We start from the raw sequence: 17590 nt of genomic DNA on the forward strand, positions 1-17590 counted from the left end.
GTCAAAATTGAGATGCTGGATGATTGTGAACTGTCCCATTCAAATGAATGGAATCAGTGCTAGCATCACTTTCCCTCCGGTGCACGCCGGAGGGAAACTTTGCCGGACGACTGATATATGTGAACCCAGCCTTATAGAGACAAGCCAACGGCCATTGAGCTTGGTGAGCTTTGTCAAGTTTCCCTTAAGACTTTTGCCAAGTGCCGTGTTGTTTTAATTCCATTGAGCTGTAACCACAGAGCACAAACCAGACACCCATTCCAATATATGGTGCTAAAGACATTTTTTGCACATAGCAGTGTAAATATTGCCGAAGCAGTGCCAGTGAAATTTCAATCTCACATGGGGATTTACACAGTAAAATGTTATTGTTGTAGATTTTGCAATGGAAATGTTTCAGATCTATAGCAGTTTTTCTACTGCAGACATTCCCCAGCTTTTAGTCTATGTATAACTCTAATGTTATGTGGACCTTTTTTTAAACTCAGGTGTCACATGATGGAAATGAGGCTTCATAATAGGATGTTCATCTATGAGTTAAATGCTGGCTGTGAATTGTATAACTCTTCACATGTCTGTTTCTCAATATTACTCATCGTAATGTGTAAGAAAACATGGCTTATGTTATTATTATCTTGTGTCATTTCAGCTCCACTGACCGATAAACCACCAAAGTTATTCCAACCTCTGGAAAACAAACTGACAATCCAAGAAGCTCAGATAGGTAAGTACTACATTTATTTATATATGCACGTTGTACAATGAGGCCATGTTCGCATTTGGTCACAGTAAAAATTGCACAATTGACATAATCACACAATCGTGATACAGATTGCAGTAAAATTGTGCTATTTTTACTGTGAGTTTGAAAGATAGAAGTAAAATTGTGGCAGTACCAGTACCACCAATTAAATGCCATGTGTAAAAACAGCCTAAGGGTAGGTTCATATGTACACAGATTTGATGCGCAGGATTTGATGCAGAGTATTTTCTGCTACAGATTTCAATGTAAACTAAATAACTGAGCACAGATTCTAATCTGCAGTTACAAATCCTGCGCATCAAATCTGCGCAGGATCCTGTAGGTGTGAGCGTACCCTTATATATTAGAATTCATTTGCATCCAACCTAAAAATAAAATAGTTATATGTGAAAACAATACATTTTGTTAGTTGTAGTACATATAGCTTAAATAATTTTATTGCACATGTCCTGGGGTGTATGACAACAAGGATGATGTCAGATTAGCTTCCATTTAGCTCGGACACCTAGCCTTTTCAGATAGCCTCTTCTACTGTGTCTCCAAAAGTGCAGTAGTTCAGATTGAGCTTTAGACATTTTACAGAGGCTTCATTGGAATGAGATGGACCATTGTGGTTAAGAACGTAGCCTTTGTTTTTTTTAGTAGTGCCATGTTTCTGAGTTGTCTTTTCACTGGAGCTGGGACCTTGATATACTCAGTGATTACAGTTAGGTAGTGTATGTCAAAGTGACTTTAAGCACTAGGCAATACTACTGTCCTGCCGAAGTTTCTGAGAGGATGCTAATTGACATGTCCTGCACCACAAATATGCAGTTGAAGGGTTGTATTAGTCACTTAAAATAGAAATTGCCCTTTGCCTTTGTAGGTCCTCGTGGCTGCTCCATCAGTATCTTCCATGTAAATCTGACAACCCTTGCAACATGCACCTTGTATATACATTGCACAGTACATGAGTATGTTCCCCAAGCCATGGAATTACTAATAGTGTTTTTTTTTTTTTTTTTTTTAACTTGGAATAAAAGAACTGTCTCTTTCAAAGACTGCTCAACTTAAAGGGGTATTCCGGTGGTTAACGTGTTTTTACGTTTTTGACTTACCCTAATTGTTTTGTTTCATTTATATTCTTGTTTAGCCTACTCTATTTCCGTTCTTTGTTGTCTTTTTATCCCCCACTTTGTTTTCCTATCTTTGCTTCTATTTCCTGTTTCTTGCTGTGCTAAAAACTACAAATCCCAGCATGCCACATGCTGTGCTGGTTTAGGGCGGCTCCTTTTTTTTTGTGTTTGTTCCGCCCTTTACCCATCCTACTATTTTCCCAAATCGGCCCCCTTATACACAGCACACTAATATAATCAGCCCTGGTTGGTATACACTGGCATACACACACAAAAGGGACTACAACTCCCAGCATGTGTCATTCAGGAGTCTTCAGTCTGTGGTATAACACCAGCATGCTGCCTCTGTAGTCTCCTGGGGGTTGTAGTTCACCACACCTCTATACGGCATACACCAGTGTTTCCCAACCAGGGTGCCTCCAGTTGTTTCAAAACTACTACTACCAGCATGCCCGGACAGCCAAAAGCTGTCCGGGCATGCTGGGAGTTGCAGTTTTGATACAGCTGATTGTAATATACTGAATAGGCTAGGCCAGTGTTTCCCAAACAGTGTGCCTCCAGCTGTTGCAAAACTACAACTCCCAGCATGCCCAAAGGCTGTCAGGGCATGCTGGGAGCTGTAATTTTGCAACAGCTCGAGACACGCTGGTTTGTAAACACTAGCATACACACACATGACAGGGACTACAAATCCCAGCATGTGTCATTCAGGAGTCCCCCCCCTTCACACATGGAAATCATCCCCTGTCCGAGATTCATTCCCCTGCAGTCTATACATTCCCAGCCCATGCACCTTGTTATCCTCCCAACACTCTTATCTTCTCTGTCTTCTTTCAGTGCAGACCTGCGTCCTTAGAAGACTGAGCAGGGGGGGGGGAGATGAGGAGCTGTGTATGTCCTCTCTCTCCCCCTGCTCTGGCTTCTTTCTCTCATGCAGACCTGCATCCTCCGGGAGGGGGAGATGAAGAGGCGTGGCTTCTTTCTCCCATACAGACCTCCGTCCTCTGGGAGGGGGAGATGAGGGGCGTGGCTTCTTTCTCTCATGCAGACCTGCATCCGCTGGGAGGGGAGATGAGGGGGCGTGGCTTATTTCTCTCATGCAGTTCTGAAAGAACAGAGAAAAAAAAACAAAACCTGACCCGTTGACCACAGCCTAATCCTAACATGGCCGACGCTGTGGATGACAGTAAGAAATCCAACACAGAACTACAGATCTTCCTGGCCCACAAACAGATAAGAAAAAAAGACACATGCTACACAAACATATAATACATGTCAATTGCAAAAAACATGAACATTAAAAGAAGATGCAATATAGCCAAATATCTTAACCACCGGATTACTCCTTCAATTTGTTACAACAAGTAACACAAGTTTTCTTTTGCATTAAGAACACTAGTACAACATTTAAAGGGCAACATAGTTTCAACAGATTTTTTTAAATGTTAAACATGGTGTAACTAAAACAACCCTTCAAAGGAATTGTTGTACTCTCACTGTTGTTATATAGCTTCTAAGAGTCCCCTCCATAGTACACAGCTATTTCTCATTCTTCCTATTTAAGGAGATAGGCCAGAGCTTGATTGTTTACTAGTAGTACACTTAGTTACTTGCTTTCCCTTATTTCTCTGGCCAATAAAAGCATAGTGCAAAGCATACTCCTCTCTGCTATGCCGTAACATAAAGTTGATATAAGTGCACTGAACAGGCTGCTCTTTGCTAATGATGATTTTCACAGCATAATGCTTTAGATGGCATGTAGAGGTAGATATACTGGCTAGATATACTGCCTTTGCAAGGTACTGAGAGCAGAAATATAAGCAATAGCAATACAGGGAGGAAGGAGTTACACTAAGCACTGAACTGCTTGTAGCGGAAGCACTATGGATATACAATAGTAGTAACACTGGTATTTACACAAGGGAAAACTGCCTTGAGCTTTATGGGGGATGAGACATCAGAGGGAAGTCTTGATTTACCTTTCAGGAACTGGATAACTTTTTACCTTTTATAACACTTGCTTTTTTGATTCAATTTTATGTAGTTGCAAAAACTATTTTACCTACTGTACATGTCAACTTTTAGGGCCGTTTATAAAGCATATATACAGCAAGTATTGTGTTAAGTACCCTGTGTATGGCTGCTAATATATTTTCTATGAAGATTAATATTTTAGTGAATTAAAGGAATAATCACCACCATCATCAACATCATCATCATCATCAAAATCATCATCATCAAATTCTAGTTTAAATTGTATTTATAATACATAGATTCAACCTATTAAACACATTTAACGCTTTAAATATTTTGTCTTTGCCTTTGCCATATGAATACAATAATAATATATTAAAGAAGCTTGCTAGAGCAATTTGACTGTGCTGTATTCCACTGTGTATATATATATATATATATATATATATATATATATATATATATATTTTTATTTTTTTTTTTCCCAGTAAAAGGCTATAAAGTTTCTGCTCCATTTAAAAATTAAAGAGCAAACAATAGAAAAGTGGTTTAAATGATGGCTCCTACATAAAAAGTCACAAAAGATAAATGGACAAAAGTTGAGCACAAAGGATTAGAACCAATGGAGCACTTGCAAATCCTTTGTTTAAATTAACTCAGCTTTCAAAAAATCTTTGACAAATGGACATGCATGTCCCTTGTTATACTCCCCACAGCAAAGAAATAAGCTTCCGAGGTGTAATTAACAATGCTCAGCTCATAGCACAGTAATAAAAACTTTATCCAATATGCAGTATTTCTTAAGTAAAAAGAATAAAAACAAAATGACAAATGAAATCAGCCTGGCTAAGACTGTAATTTGTCTAAAATGTTCATCATATCTATTTTAGCCTAAATGCAAATATGTTGTTCTGCATTTAGGTGTAGGCTACATATTTTGTGAATGTAGAAGAAAAAATTAAAAGTTTAAAGGAGTTAGGTTGGGTTCACATTTGTCCAGCGACCCACATATGTCCATCAGTCCATGCTAGAACTGATCCTATTAATTTGAATGGGACAGTTCACAATCATTGAGCATCTTAAATAATTTTGATGCCGGACAGGGGAGCTCAGCAAACAAATAAGGGATGCCGTATGCCATACAACTGATGACAACTGATACATATTATCATTAGTCCATCAGTTCTGGCATCAGTTGCATCGAGAGCTTGGGTGAGTTCACCTATGCCGGATGTTGGGCATATGTGAACCCAGCCAAACGTGCAATTAGAAGCTGTTACAATACCAATAATACACTGAAACACAGTGAAGAAATCAGTATATGTCTTCAGAATTAAAGCTTGAAGCAAAAATATATCCAGCACTCTCATAGAGTTAGATAAAGCAGAAGGGTGTATGCATGGCCATGACTTCAAATGGGGGACTTAGAACCATTCTTGAAATTGGAACCTTTACCAATAAGCAATTATCACCTATCCTGTGGATGGGTGCGAAAGGTTGTTCATGGGGAAACCACTTTAAGTGCAAAATAGAAGTAAAAATAGTGTCATTCTTGTTTTCAGGTTTTGTCTGGTATTATAGCTCTGGTCTATTTAACTTATTGAGGCAGAACTATAATATTAGACACAACCTATGGACAAAAGTTACAAGAGGAACCCCCCCCCTTCCCTTTCATTTTTAAATAGTAAAAGACCATGGCTTATCCTTATAGAATGGCAGCTTTAAAAAAAAGCAAACATGTGTACGAACTCTACAGTTACAATACTACATGATGATTTGTAGATTTTTGTAGGTGGTTTCTAGGGTTTTCCAGCCGATCTAGATCTCTGTAAAGGAATGTTAAGTGTAAAACCATGGAAAAAGTCATCTAGTATAATATGAAGGATCATTTACAATAATTATCAGTAAATCAACAAGTGTTGTTTTGTTTTCAGTGGGTGGATTTATAGCGCTGGATAGGAGAAAGAATCTGTCACAATCTACCACTGAAATAAGTGTCTTCCCATTGCCAGTGACACTTTTCTGGTTAATTGTGCCATAAGATTGAACATCTTCAATTTTCTAGCGGAATCCAGTTACTAATTGGAAGTTCTGTAGTGGAACTTTCAACATGTGAACTGAGCAGCAGAACTTCCATTGAAATCAAATCTAGTCAAAATTTACCACAAAAAAAAAAAAAGAATGTATCTGACAGAAATTAAGACGAGTGGTTACAGAGTTTGTTGATTTTTTAAATATACCTTTATATAAATACATTTTTTTTACTACTGATTGGTCACACATTGCAAATCTGTGTGCATGTTATTACTGTTCTGTGCACTAGTGTTTGGTCAACTGTGGCGCATTGTAAGGACTAGTGTGCTAAACAATTCAGGTGAGCCTTAGGACTATTATTAAGAGTAGCCTAAAGGATATGATTGTGGAACATCTAAAATCCCAATGATTGCAAGATGGCAAACAACATGGGCTTACTTCAGAGAGATCATGTCAAACTAATCTTATTGCATTTTTTGACAGGGTGACCAAAATAATAGATGGCAGAGGGGCAGTAGACATAGCATATCTAGATTTCTTAAAGACTTTTGACACTGTCCCACATAGAAGACTTATCAATAAACTACAGTCATTGAGCTTGGACTCCCATATTATTGAGTGGATTAGGCAGTGGCTGAGTGACAGAGGGTTGTAGTCAATGGAGTATATGCAGAGAAAGGTCTTGTTACCAGTGGTGACCTCAGGGATCTGTACTGTGACCCATTTTGTTTAATATCTTTATTAGTGATATCGCAGAAGGTCTTAATGGTAAGGTATGTCCTTTTGCTGAAGTTTCAAAGATTTGTAACAGGGTCAATGTTCCTGGAAGGATAAACCAAATTGAAATGGATTTAAATAAACTATATGAATGGTCAGAATGGTCAGAATATGCAATAGAGTCCTTACCTCTGTATCTGAGGAAAGGGATTTAGGGGTAATTATTTTATAAGACTTAATGGTAGGAAGACAATGTCATAGAGCAGGAGGAAAAGCTAGCAGAATGCTTGGGTGTATAGGAAGAGGTGTTATCAGTAGAAAGAGGGAAGTGCTCATGGGTGTAAAGGGAGAGGTATTAGCATTAGAAAGAGGGAAGTGTTCATGCCCCTGTATAGAGCACTTGTGAGTCCTTTACTTGGAGTATTGTGCACAGTTCTGGAGATCATATCTCTAGAAGGATATTGATACTTTAGAGAGAGTTCAGAGAAGACCTACCAATCTAGTAGGAAAGGTTAAAGGACCTTAACATGTATTGAAGAAAGAAGAGACAAAGGGGATATGATAGAAACTTTTATATACGTAAAGAGAATCAACACGGTAAAGGAGGAGAGTATATTTAAAAGACAAATTGCCACAAGAGGACATAGATTATATTAGAGGGACAAATGTTTATGCAGTAATATCAGGAAGTATTACTTTACTGGGAGAGTAGTGGATGCAGGGAAAAACCTTCCTGCAGAAGTGGTCGCTGCAAGTAAAGAAGTTTCAGCATACATTGGATAGGCATAAGGCTATCCTTCATATAAGATAGAGATAGGCAAAAGGCTATCCTTTATATAAGATAGGACTAGGGACTATTCATAGTATTCAGAATATTGAGCAGACTAGATGGACCAAATGGTTCTTATTTGCTGACACATTGTATGTTTGGAGGCATGACTACTATCATAAAAGTGAAACTGAAATCATATGATGGGGCACATGGTTTGATTGATTGATACTACTAAATAGCAGCTAGCCAGTATTGTTACTTATAAAAAGCAGTTATATAGCATCCACTGATTTTGACAGTCGTGAAGATTATTGGAGCATTTGAGGAATATTTCATGGCAAATAAAAATGCTCATAGATATAATGTTTTTTAATGCATGAAATACTGTAGTATGAATTGAATATAAACAAAACTACATTAAACATAATATAAATAGGACATACTCTAAAATAATTGCTCCAGCTGAGTCAAGTGTACGTGTAGATTATTTATATGTCTTACTCTATCATCCAGCAAGTAAATGATTTCCCTGACCTTTAAATTTCACAACTTCTGGTGTTTCATTTTTACTTTCAATTTATGACTTGTCTGTAACACCAAGGTTAAGACTATCTATAACAGTTGCTTTCTTTGATACAGAAAAATCTAAACAACATTTTTATAAGTGAAAGTTAGTTGCTAAATGGAAGTAACTGTATATAAAAGACATAATAGCCTCTTGTGCAAGGATATGTGAATGCCTATACAGAGACCTTTAAGAACAATAAAGGGAACTAGTGGTAACTTAAATTTCTATATTTATTCATATATCAATTTATCATTCATAGTGACCTCAAAGGAGCACCTTAGTTTTAAAGAAAAATTGGTAATTTTATTTAAGTTATAGGTTATATGAAAATGTATTATTCATTTGTTATGACTGTGATTATTATTTGTGTCCTTTACTTGTTTATTCATAAATTACTATGTGTCTGGGATGAAAAATTACAACCTTCTTCAGGAAACTTAATGGGTATGTCTCCACCTCTCCTTCTCTTTCTTGAGCGGTTGCATAATATACAGAAAACATGCTTTAAAATTCTCAGCCTGTTCTACATTTTTTATATTTATACCCTCATGCAACCTTTACTCTACCCATAAAATCTCCTCTTTACTACTTTAATGACTTGTCATGCACATATCCAGAACTTTCCATGTCTTTCATGTAAGAGAGAGACAGAAAAAGACAAGGGTTGGGGCTCACACTGCCATTGGATTCTGCATGTTAGTCTTTCTTTATTTTATTTTTTTTTGCTCTTCACCTACAATCAATAACTACTTGAAAGTAGCTTTAGTTAGCTAACTTGTGTATTTTCTCTCATGAAATTTTATTTTTTTATTTTTCTTTTTTTAAACCATGCTTATCTAGCTGCATTTCTTTGTTTATTTATTTTATTCCTACTCCCTTTAAAAGTAAAAATGTACTCTGCAAATCCTTATGCTGTAAATCTGTTATTCCTTATGCTGTGTATTCTGTAAAATGTATTATTTATAATTATTTGATTTTGTGCTCACATGGACTTAGCTGTCTTAATATCTAGCTTAACTATTTGTACTTTATTGGTATTCTTGTATTTCTATTTATATGCTATTCTTTTTTAAGCATATTTTTTTTGTAACTGTATTATTACTACCTATGCTTTCATACATCCCAGGATCTATAACCTGAAGCCGAGGGAACCTTTGCTAAACATCTTTCTATAGCCACATAAAATGTTGTGTTGCATCTTTTCTCTTCCCTTTCGGTGTAGGAGGTATAACTTCATAGACTAAGAGTCATACTGTATGTTTATTCATCAGAGCACAGCTTATCTTGTTAGCAAACATAGCTAACATTTGCAGGCAGCTTTATCACAACTCATGGGATTCTGTCTGTTGCATAATGACAAAGAGAGAAGCAGATGTCTTATGGCAAAATAGGAAAGGAGATGAAGCTGAAAGTTTGTTAGACCCCTCATTTACCAAGGGAATTCTACTCATTCACATTATAGTAATTCAAGAAATTGGTGTGAACTCATTTTCAGTAACATGATTATATCATTACCTTTTATTTCTACCGGTAATGCCCTTTTTCTTTCTTGTTTTGTCTCTATATAATGTTATGTTAAATACATGTTCTTTAGTTTCCATGTCTTGATGCTTTAGAAAGAAAAAAAGAGACAATAGTTCACTGTACATCTAAGCTATCATTACTATAATCATAATATTTTATTACTAGTCATAAAAAGACATTTGTGATAGTAGCAGAAGCAATAACTACAAGATACATTGCACAAGATTTTTGGTACAATCTCAGGGTTACCATGATCACAGAGCCTTGGGCGCAACTATACCTGTAGCAGCCATAGCAGCTGATCTGGGTCCCAGAGGTTGAGGGAATAATTGGTTGGGGAATTTCCGCTATTTAGCAATACTTATGCTGTTGTTTTAGTTTTCTATCAACTATTCTGAGTATTATATTTGTTGCTTTGTTTCTCCCAATATCTAGATAGCTCAAGAAACTAGAAAATGTTTTGAGTCTTGTTGAGTCTTTTAAAATGTATACTTTTGAAAAAGGTGCAATGCAAAAAAAGAACTTCAACTGTATGAAAGTTATATATTCTTTTTGATAGAACTATAAGGTAGATAGTCAAAGCTACAGTTATCATCTATTTCAGGGAAGTGAACATTTTTTGTCTTTTTGTATACAGACAATTCCATGTTGACTTCTATTATAAAAAAATACACTTTAAATTGTATGCCTTAGCATATACAAATAAAATAAAAATAGTATTTATTGCTTACTTTTGTATATTGTGGCTCTAATTTGGATACCTTATGTATATGTGTATGTTTGAGTATGTGGGACGCAAAACCATACTCAAAATTATTCTAAAAGTGTGCAAAGGACTTACATAGAACTAGTGCACAGTTAAAATATCATAGAGGAGGACCTTAAAACAGTATATGACTACACAGCCTACACAGAATCACAATCTCCTATGTTCATATTGCACCAAGTACATCATCTGCAACAAGTTTATATGTTACAGATGTTGTCTTTGTGTTTGTTGTTCTTGTGTTTGCCTGGGTTTACTCCAGGTACTGTGGTTTCCTTCCTCACTCAAAAAACATACTTATAGAGAGAGAATACAGTAAATGGAAGGACCAAAGCTAGCCTAAAGTATAAAATCAGCTGGTCATCTTTGGAGAACACTAAAAATTCCACCCTGAGTGCAATTTAAACCTAAGACTGACCTTGCAAAAAGGAAACTTTATAAACATCAACTTTGTTTAAATAGAAGTAGAAATGTGTAGTACTATTTTGGGATGTAGAAAGGAATAACTGTTAGATATTGCTGTATTTTATTTTGTCTGCAAGAGTCCAGGAAGTGCACATATCTTCTAAGGACAATTGGGCGAGATATGTGAAATCCATGGTAGCTGGCTGTCGTTACCAAAACAAAGCTTGTTAGGGGCTCTTTGGTAAATTCTTTTTCCAGGCCTGGATAAAATGACAGGCCTGGGGATAAGGCAGGGCTTATACAAGCAGGATTTATTTTATTGTCTGCCTTTTTAAATATAGCTATGCTTTGAATCGCAAATAGAGAAACAGATCCTAGCCACCTGATAAGAGTGGGTCCCTAAAGTAACAATGGCTTAGCGCTGGACAGCGACCACCATAACCCATTGGCCAGACAACCCCATAGCTACCCGACCAAGCCCCCGGCTTATGGCCACACTAACTTACATACAAAGTACTACAGCAACAAAGGCCAAGGCGAACACCTACCAAGTGCACTCTGCAATAGGGCTGGGAGAATGCTATGAGAAAAACTTTATGCAGTTTCCAGCTGATTAAAAATGCCTGGGCTGAATGGGTGGAGCTTACAGGCAGCCATTGTTTCTGTTGTGATTTGTGTGTGGAGTGGTGTGGTCCAGAGCTGGGGGCTTTGTTAGGCAGCAGTTCTTTCCCCTGTGGGCTTGATGTCGCAGCCGCGGTGGCTGCTGTCCAGTGCTAAGCCCCAACGGGGCTTTGCCAAGGCTTTGACTCCTGGACAAAGCCCCGTTGGGTGAAACGCGTTGGAGGTCTGGTGGGTAGCTGGGGAGCCTACTGATGTGTGCCATCATTACATGTGGCTCTTTCCTCTTTAGTCCGGTTAGCATGCTAATAACTTCCTACGGCATTACAGTTTATTTTCTATATATTGGTACTTTATTTATGAGACCTGTATAAATATTTACTTTTTATTGAGGCGTTTCTTGCCCTTGTACATGTCTCATGTATACATACTTATATACCTACCCTGTGACTTACCCGTCTTCATATGCCATAGGTTAGTGCACCCGGACAATTTCTTTATTTCTTTATTTACTGTCTCCCCCTGCTCCCTGGTTCCCACTTATGTTTGTCCACGCTGTGTTTGTTTTATGTATCTTTGGAACTATCCATAAATAAAATTTATTCAGTTTTACAAATGGTCCGTCTTTAGTGGGTTATTTTCCTTTTCAGTTCTATAGTTAGTGTGTATATCACAGGACCTTATGTACCTAGTATAGGTATTTGAGTACATCCCCTTTCTTTTGTGTGGGTTGATTCATAAAGGTGACACTAGTCAAATACTGTTTGTTGCTGGAAGAATTTTTTTTTTGATACTTGGGCTCCTAACTGCGTCAATGATTTTTGCATATCACGCACACCTTCCAAAGCAATGATCTGATATTGTACATGAAAAGGCAATATTCTCATTGTTGGCTTTTATATATACTACAATGGCTATTGAGTTAACTAAAAGTTAAAAACAAACAAACAAAAAAGAAAAAAAAAAAAAGAAAAGCATGAAAACCCAGGATATAATAGGTTGAAAATGTTTTGTGAACAGATGAACAAAGCGATTTTCACCCAAAGCCATATGGCAGCTGAATGGTTGCTCCATGGTTTCTTTATATTCCTTAGATAATGTATTAATAACACAACATCTGCTTTGGAAACATATACTAGAAACACTGACTCTCACGTGTCCTGTAAGGCCAGGGCCAGGCATAAAGTTAATTCATCACGTTATGTGTTCTTTTCTTCAACATACTATATCCCTAACTGCTGTTCCATCTACACCATCTATAAAGCCGGAATGAATCATATAATGGCCTCAAACAGCTTTGAAATATTCACTTAGTAACATAGTAACATAGTTCATAAGGTTGAAAAAAGACCAGAGTCCATCAAGTTCAACCTATAACCCTAATGAGCCCCTATTGAGTTGATCCTGAGGAAGGCAAAAAACCCTTGTACTTGAGGTAAAAATTCCTTCCCGACTCCAATATGGCAGTCAGAATAAATCCCTGGATCAACGTTCTGTCCCTATAGATCTAGAATCCATAAGCTGTAATGGTATTATTCTCCAAAAATGCATTACTCTGGTTGCCCATCTTTGAACCCTCTCCAGCTCCACTATATCTTTCTTGTACACTGGTGCTCAGTACTGTACACAGTATTCTATATGTGGTCTGACTAGTGATTTGTACAGTGGTAGAATTATTTCCTTGTAGTTGGCATCTATGCCCCTATTGATGCACCCCATGATTTTATTTGCCTTGGCAGCAGCTGCCAGACACTGGTCACTGCAGCTAAATTTACTGTTAACTAAGACTCCCAAGTCCTTTTCCACGTCAGTGGTGCCCTCTCTGGTCGGGCCATGTACCATTTGGGACAGATAATTGTCTTTAGCTATAGTCAGAAACCTGTTTCCTTTATGAGATTTGCAGGTCTTAGTCACCCAGTTTATATCAGGATAGTTAAAGTCCCCCATCAGATTTTTTTTTAATGACTCCACATTATTGTTTTCCTCCCATATATCCTCCTGCAGTGCGGCCTTCAGACTCGATTTCACATAAAGACAAACTCCTCCCCCTTTCCGTTTTGGCCGAACCTTCCTGAATAGACTATAACCCTGTATGTTGACCGCCCAGTCACATCTATCGTCCAACCAAGTCTCTGTTATACCCACTATGTCATAATTTTCCTCTGACATCAACCACTCCAGTTCCTCTGTTTTATTGGACAGACTTCTGGCATTAGTCAACATACAATACAAAGGTATATGTTTTTTCTTCCTATGAAGCCTATCTCTATTAACTAATCTAACCCCTCCCTCCGCTCCACCCCCAGGTACATTAATAAGTCCCATACAATCACAAGAAAATATAGAAAGAAGATGGCAATGCAGGCATGCACATGCTATGAATATCGGCAAACCAGGGATGTAAGGATGAAACCGCTATGGATGTAAGTTATTCCAGGTGGTGCTCTGGTGGGAATGTAAAGTCCAGGAAAAAAAATATAATGAAATGCAGAAAGTATTACGGAGCACTCACCTGATAAACCAAGCTTCCAATAACCATACAAACGTCCTCTTCGGACCGGAGCAGGGAGGCGGCAGATGGAGCTGGGGGGGGGGGGTTCAGACGCTGGTCACGGCCACTTGGCACTTCTTCAGGCCGGGGCCAGCGTCTGAACTCCCCCAGTTCCATCTGCCGCCTCCCCTCTCTGTTCCGAAGAGGACATTTGTATGTAGGGGTGTGAATCAGCAAGAATTTGGCGATACGATACGTATCGCGATACACGTATGACGTTACGATATATCCTTATATAACCCGAGACTATATATCGCGATATATCCCGATTCTGTCTCAAAAACAATGTCTTTTACACTTTTATTAAAACATTTTTTTTATACACTTTATTAGACTTTTAGGAGAAATCAATAGATTCCTCAGACAGATGAATTTTATTGAACTCCATTGAACTGCGATCCATTGATAGAGCCTAGTCAAGCCAGGCTCTATCAATGACAGAGCCACGGGACAGCAGGAAGCAGAGGTTAGCCCTCCGGCTACCTCCACAGTGGATCGCCCTCCCGTGATTCCGCTCGGGGGGGGGGGGGGGCGATCCACCCCACTAGCCCACCAGGGAGCATTCACAGATCCCTTTAGACAGATCCCTTTAGACAGCAGTGATCTAAAGGGTTAATAGCCAGCCTCGGCAATCGCCGCATGCTGACTATTAGCGGCAGTCCCTGGCTACTAAAAAAAGCTGGGGGCTGCAGAGTACGGAGCGGGCACGAGTCGGGAGCCCCCTCCATAGACCCAGAGCGCCGCTGTGAGGTGATATTTCCGAACCCATGCACCGCGGCGCTTGTCAGGTCCGGCCCTGCTTGCATGAGCCGGAAAGATTCACCTTCCCAGCGGCTGGAACTGCATATCCCGGGCGTTGGGAGATACAAATTCCACATACCTAAAAAGATCGATTCAAAAATATTTAGAATCAATACCGTATCACCAAATATAAAATCACGATAATCGAGTGAATCAATTTTTTCTTACACCCCTATTTGTATGGTTATTGGAAGCTTGGTTTATCGGGTGAGAACTCTGCTACAAGTCCCCACTCTCTATTTACACTATCTTCCCCTCTACGATGTAGGTTCTCCCCCCCCAGTCCCTTGTTTAAACACTCCTCCACCCTTCTAGCCATCTTCTCCCCAAGCACAGCTGCACCCTCCCCTTTGAGGTGCAGCCCGTCCCAACGGTAGAGCCGGTATCCGACAGCAAAGTCTGCCCAGTTCTCTATGAACCAAAAGCCCTCCTCCCTACAACAGCCTTTGAGCCACTTGTTTACCTCCCTAATCTTCCGCTGCCTCTCTGGTGTGGCTCGTGGTATAGGTATTATTTCAGAAAATATTACCTTGGAGGTCCTTGTCTTAAGCTTACGACCTAAGTCCCTGAAATCATTTTTAAGGACACTCCACCTACCTCTTACTTTGTAATTGGTGCCAATATGTACCATGACTGCTGGGTGCTCTCCAGCCCCACCCCACAACCTGTCAACCCGATCCGCGATGTGCTGAACTCGAGCGCCAGGAAGACAGCACACTGTTTGGCGATCCCGGTCTTTGTGACAGATCGCCCTGTCTGTCCCCCTAATAATTGAGTCCCCCACTACCAGTACCTGTCTGGCCTGCCCTGCACTTCAATCTCCCTCCTTACTGTAGCAGACACCCCCCTGGAGGTCAGAGGCAGGGGTCCTGCTGCAGTACTGCTAGCTCTGAAATGGCATCCCCCTCATCTGACAACTGGGAAAATTTGTTGGGGTGTACCAGATCAGGATTAGCCTCCCTGACACTTTTCCTTCTACCCTGTTTTCTAACTGTAACCCAGCTAGCTGCCTGACTGTCCTGCACCTCTATCGTCTATAGTTACTAGACTATAGTTCCAGACCTGCCTGGAAGTGAGAGTTTAAAAGACTGTTATAAATTCCAAGTCATTAGTGGACTATACAGAAAGATCAACCTTTTAGTTTTTCACAGCTTTAAAAATCTCCTAGGAGACCGATAATACATGCTTCTTCTTAAAAGCATTCTCAATAAACCTTAGTGTATGTTTGATGTTACTATCATGATATTGCATGCAAGTAAAATGCCCAAATGTCACTGCTTCCTGGTTTATGATACATAATGGTAAATAAGATTATCTAGTTAGATTTCATTCAACTATGATATTGAGAATTGATATTTACGTAATAAGTGGAGTGGCATAAAGTCTGAGCTTTCTAATGGAAATAAAATCCTTGATGCCCCTAGGATAATTTTGTACACAGCGTACTAAGAACTAATGTAATCAGTCTGTTAAATAGAGATCCTGTAGGTGGTCAATGCAAATGTTTAAACATTATGTTTTCCTATATCAATTCACATTTCTGTCTCCATAAATGTTATGTCTTACATATGCAATGTAATAAAAAAAATAAAAAAGATATATATATATATATATATATATATATATATATATATATATATATATCATTAAAAGGGTATTCCAGGAATCAAAAAACAGGCTTTTTTTTTCTTCAAAGTCAGCTCCCTCCTTGTCTTCACTTTGGGTGTGGTATTACAACTTGACTCCATTCACTTCAATCGAACTGAGCTGCAGAACCACACCCAAACTCGCTGGACATTCTTCTTCTTCCTGCACACCCAAACTGGAGACAAGGAGTTTGCTGTTTCTGAAAGAAAAAAGGCCTGTTTTTTTTTTATTCTTAGAATATCCCTTTAATATTTGCATAGATATAGACAATGTTATTGATAAGTTACGCTTTGCATAAAACTTTTATGTTGTATTTGTCATGTGTTCTTTATAATTCTGTAATAACAAGTATACCCTTGCAACAAGGATAGAGGTGTAGGGTTTTAAAGTTCTTTTAAGATTGTATCCTCCTCAGTAGACCTGCATTATTTAGAATAGAGGAAGATAGCCCTTAAGAATTGACAGTATAGTCTAACTACAAAGTTCAGAGCCAAGGCAATGGCATGCTTAATTATTTATAAGGAAAACTTGAATTCAGCATTTCCAGTATGAGACATAAAATTTAATACAATATATCAGTTTAAAAGGTTCACATTTTGTTTGTAACATCAAACTATACAATAAATAGGTAAAGAAGATGTACTTTTCAATCAGAAATGTTTTCTAACCTTCACAGCATTTTACTAAGTTATGAACGGTCATTGATTTTATATACACTATAACATAAAGTAGATTGTTAGGCCTCTATCATATTTTTATTATTTATGTATTTATTTTGATTGGCCAAATCCAATCAAAAGGCAGACACCATACCGGAAACTTAACAGACTCTATTTAAGTCAATGGGTTCCATAAGTCTTTTTTTGTGTTAATTGTGCAGCATATCCACCTGCTCCATTGTTTGTTTTCATTCTTCTGCTCCTGGACAAGAATTTCTGCCAGATATCATGTGAGGCACTAGGAACGTGCAAACTGCATTACAGTGCCCATAGTGCATTTCTGAGCAGATCCACCAAAATATCCACTCAGAAATACATTGCTGTCTTTGGGGACCCCAATGCAGTCTGCACTGTCCTAGCGTCGTGTGCGGGATCTCCTGTAGAAATTCTGTCCCAAGATTCTGAAGTGTGAACCCGAATTTACAAAAGTTATTGCAAGAGGGGTATATGCTTAGCCTACGTGACTTCATAAGTAATACTAGTCCAAGTACATAATATAAAATAAAGCATTCTACAGCGTTGTCTATTGTACTGAAACAACAAATCCAAGATTAACTGTTGACAGAATTTCTGAATTATTATTCTTTTACATATTTGTATTCTATGTACAACAGGT

At 38.4% G+C, this 17590-nt stretch overlaps 1 protein-coding gene across 1 annotated transcript in view; it reads left to right on the plus strand.

Moving 5' to 3' along the window:
- The window catches only part of IL1RAPL1 (interleukin 1 receptor accessory protein like 1), a 1525014-nt gene that overhangs the window by 1210369 nt on the left and 297055 nt on the right, over positions 1–17590 (plus strand). Inside the window, exon 6 of the mRNA XM_056558792.1 lies at positions 650–724. Within this exon, the coding sequence (XP_056414767.1) occupies positions 650–724 (75 nt within the window). The remainder of the gene's footprint in view (positions 1–649; positions 725–17590) is intronic.

The sequence above is a fragment of the Hyla sarda genome, chromosome 2 (genome assembly GCF_029499605.1).
Source record: "Hyla sarda isolate aHylSar1 chromosome 2, aHylSar1.hap1, whole genome shotgun sequence".
Lineage (NCBI taxonomy): Eukaryota > Metazoa > Chordata > Amphibia > Anura > Hylidae > Hyla > Hyla sarda.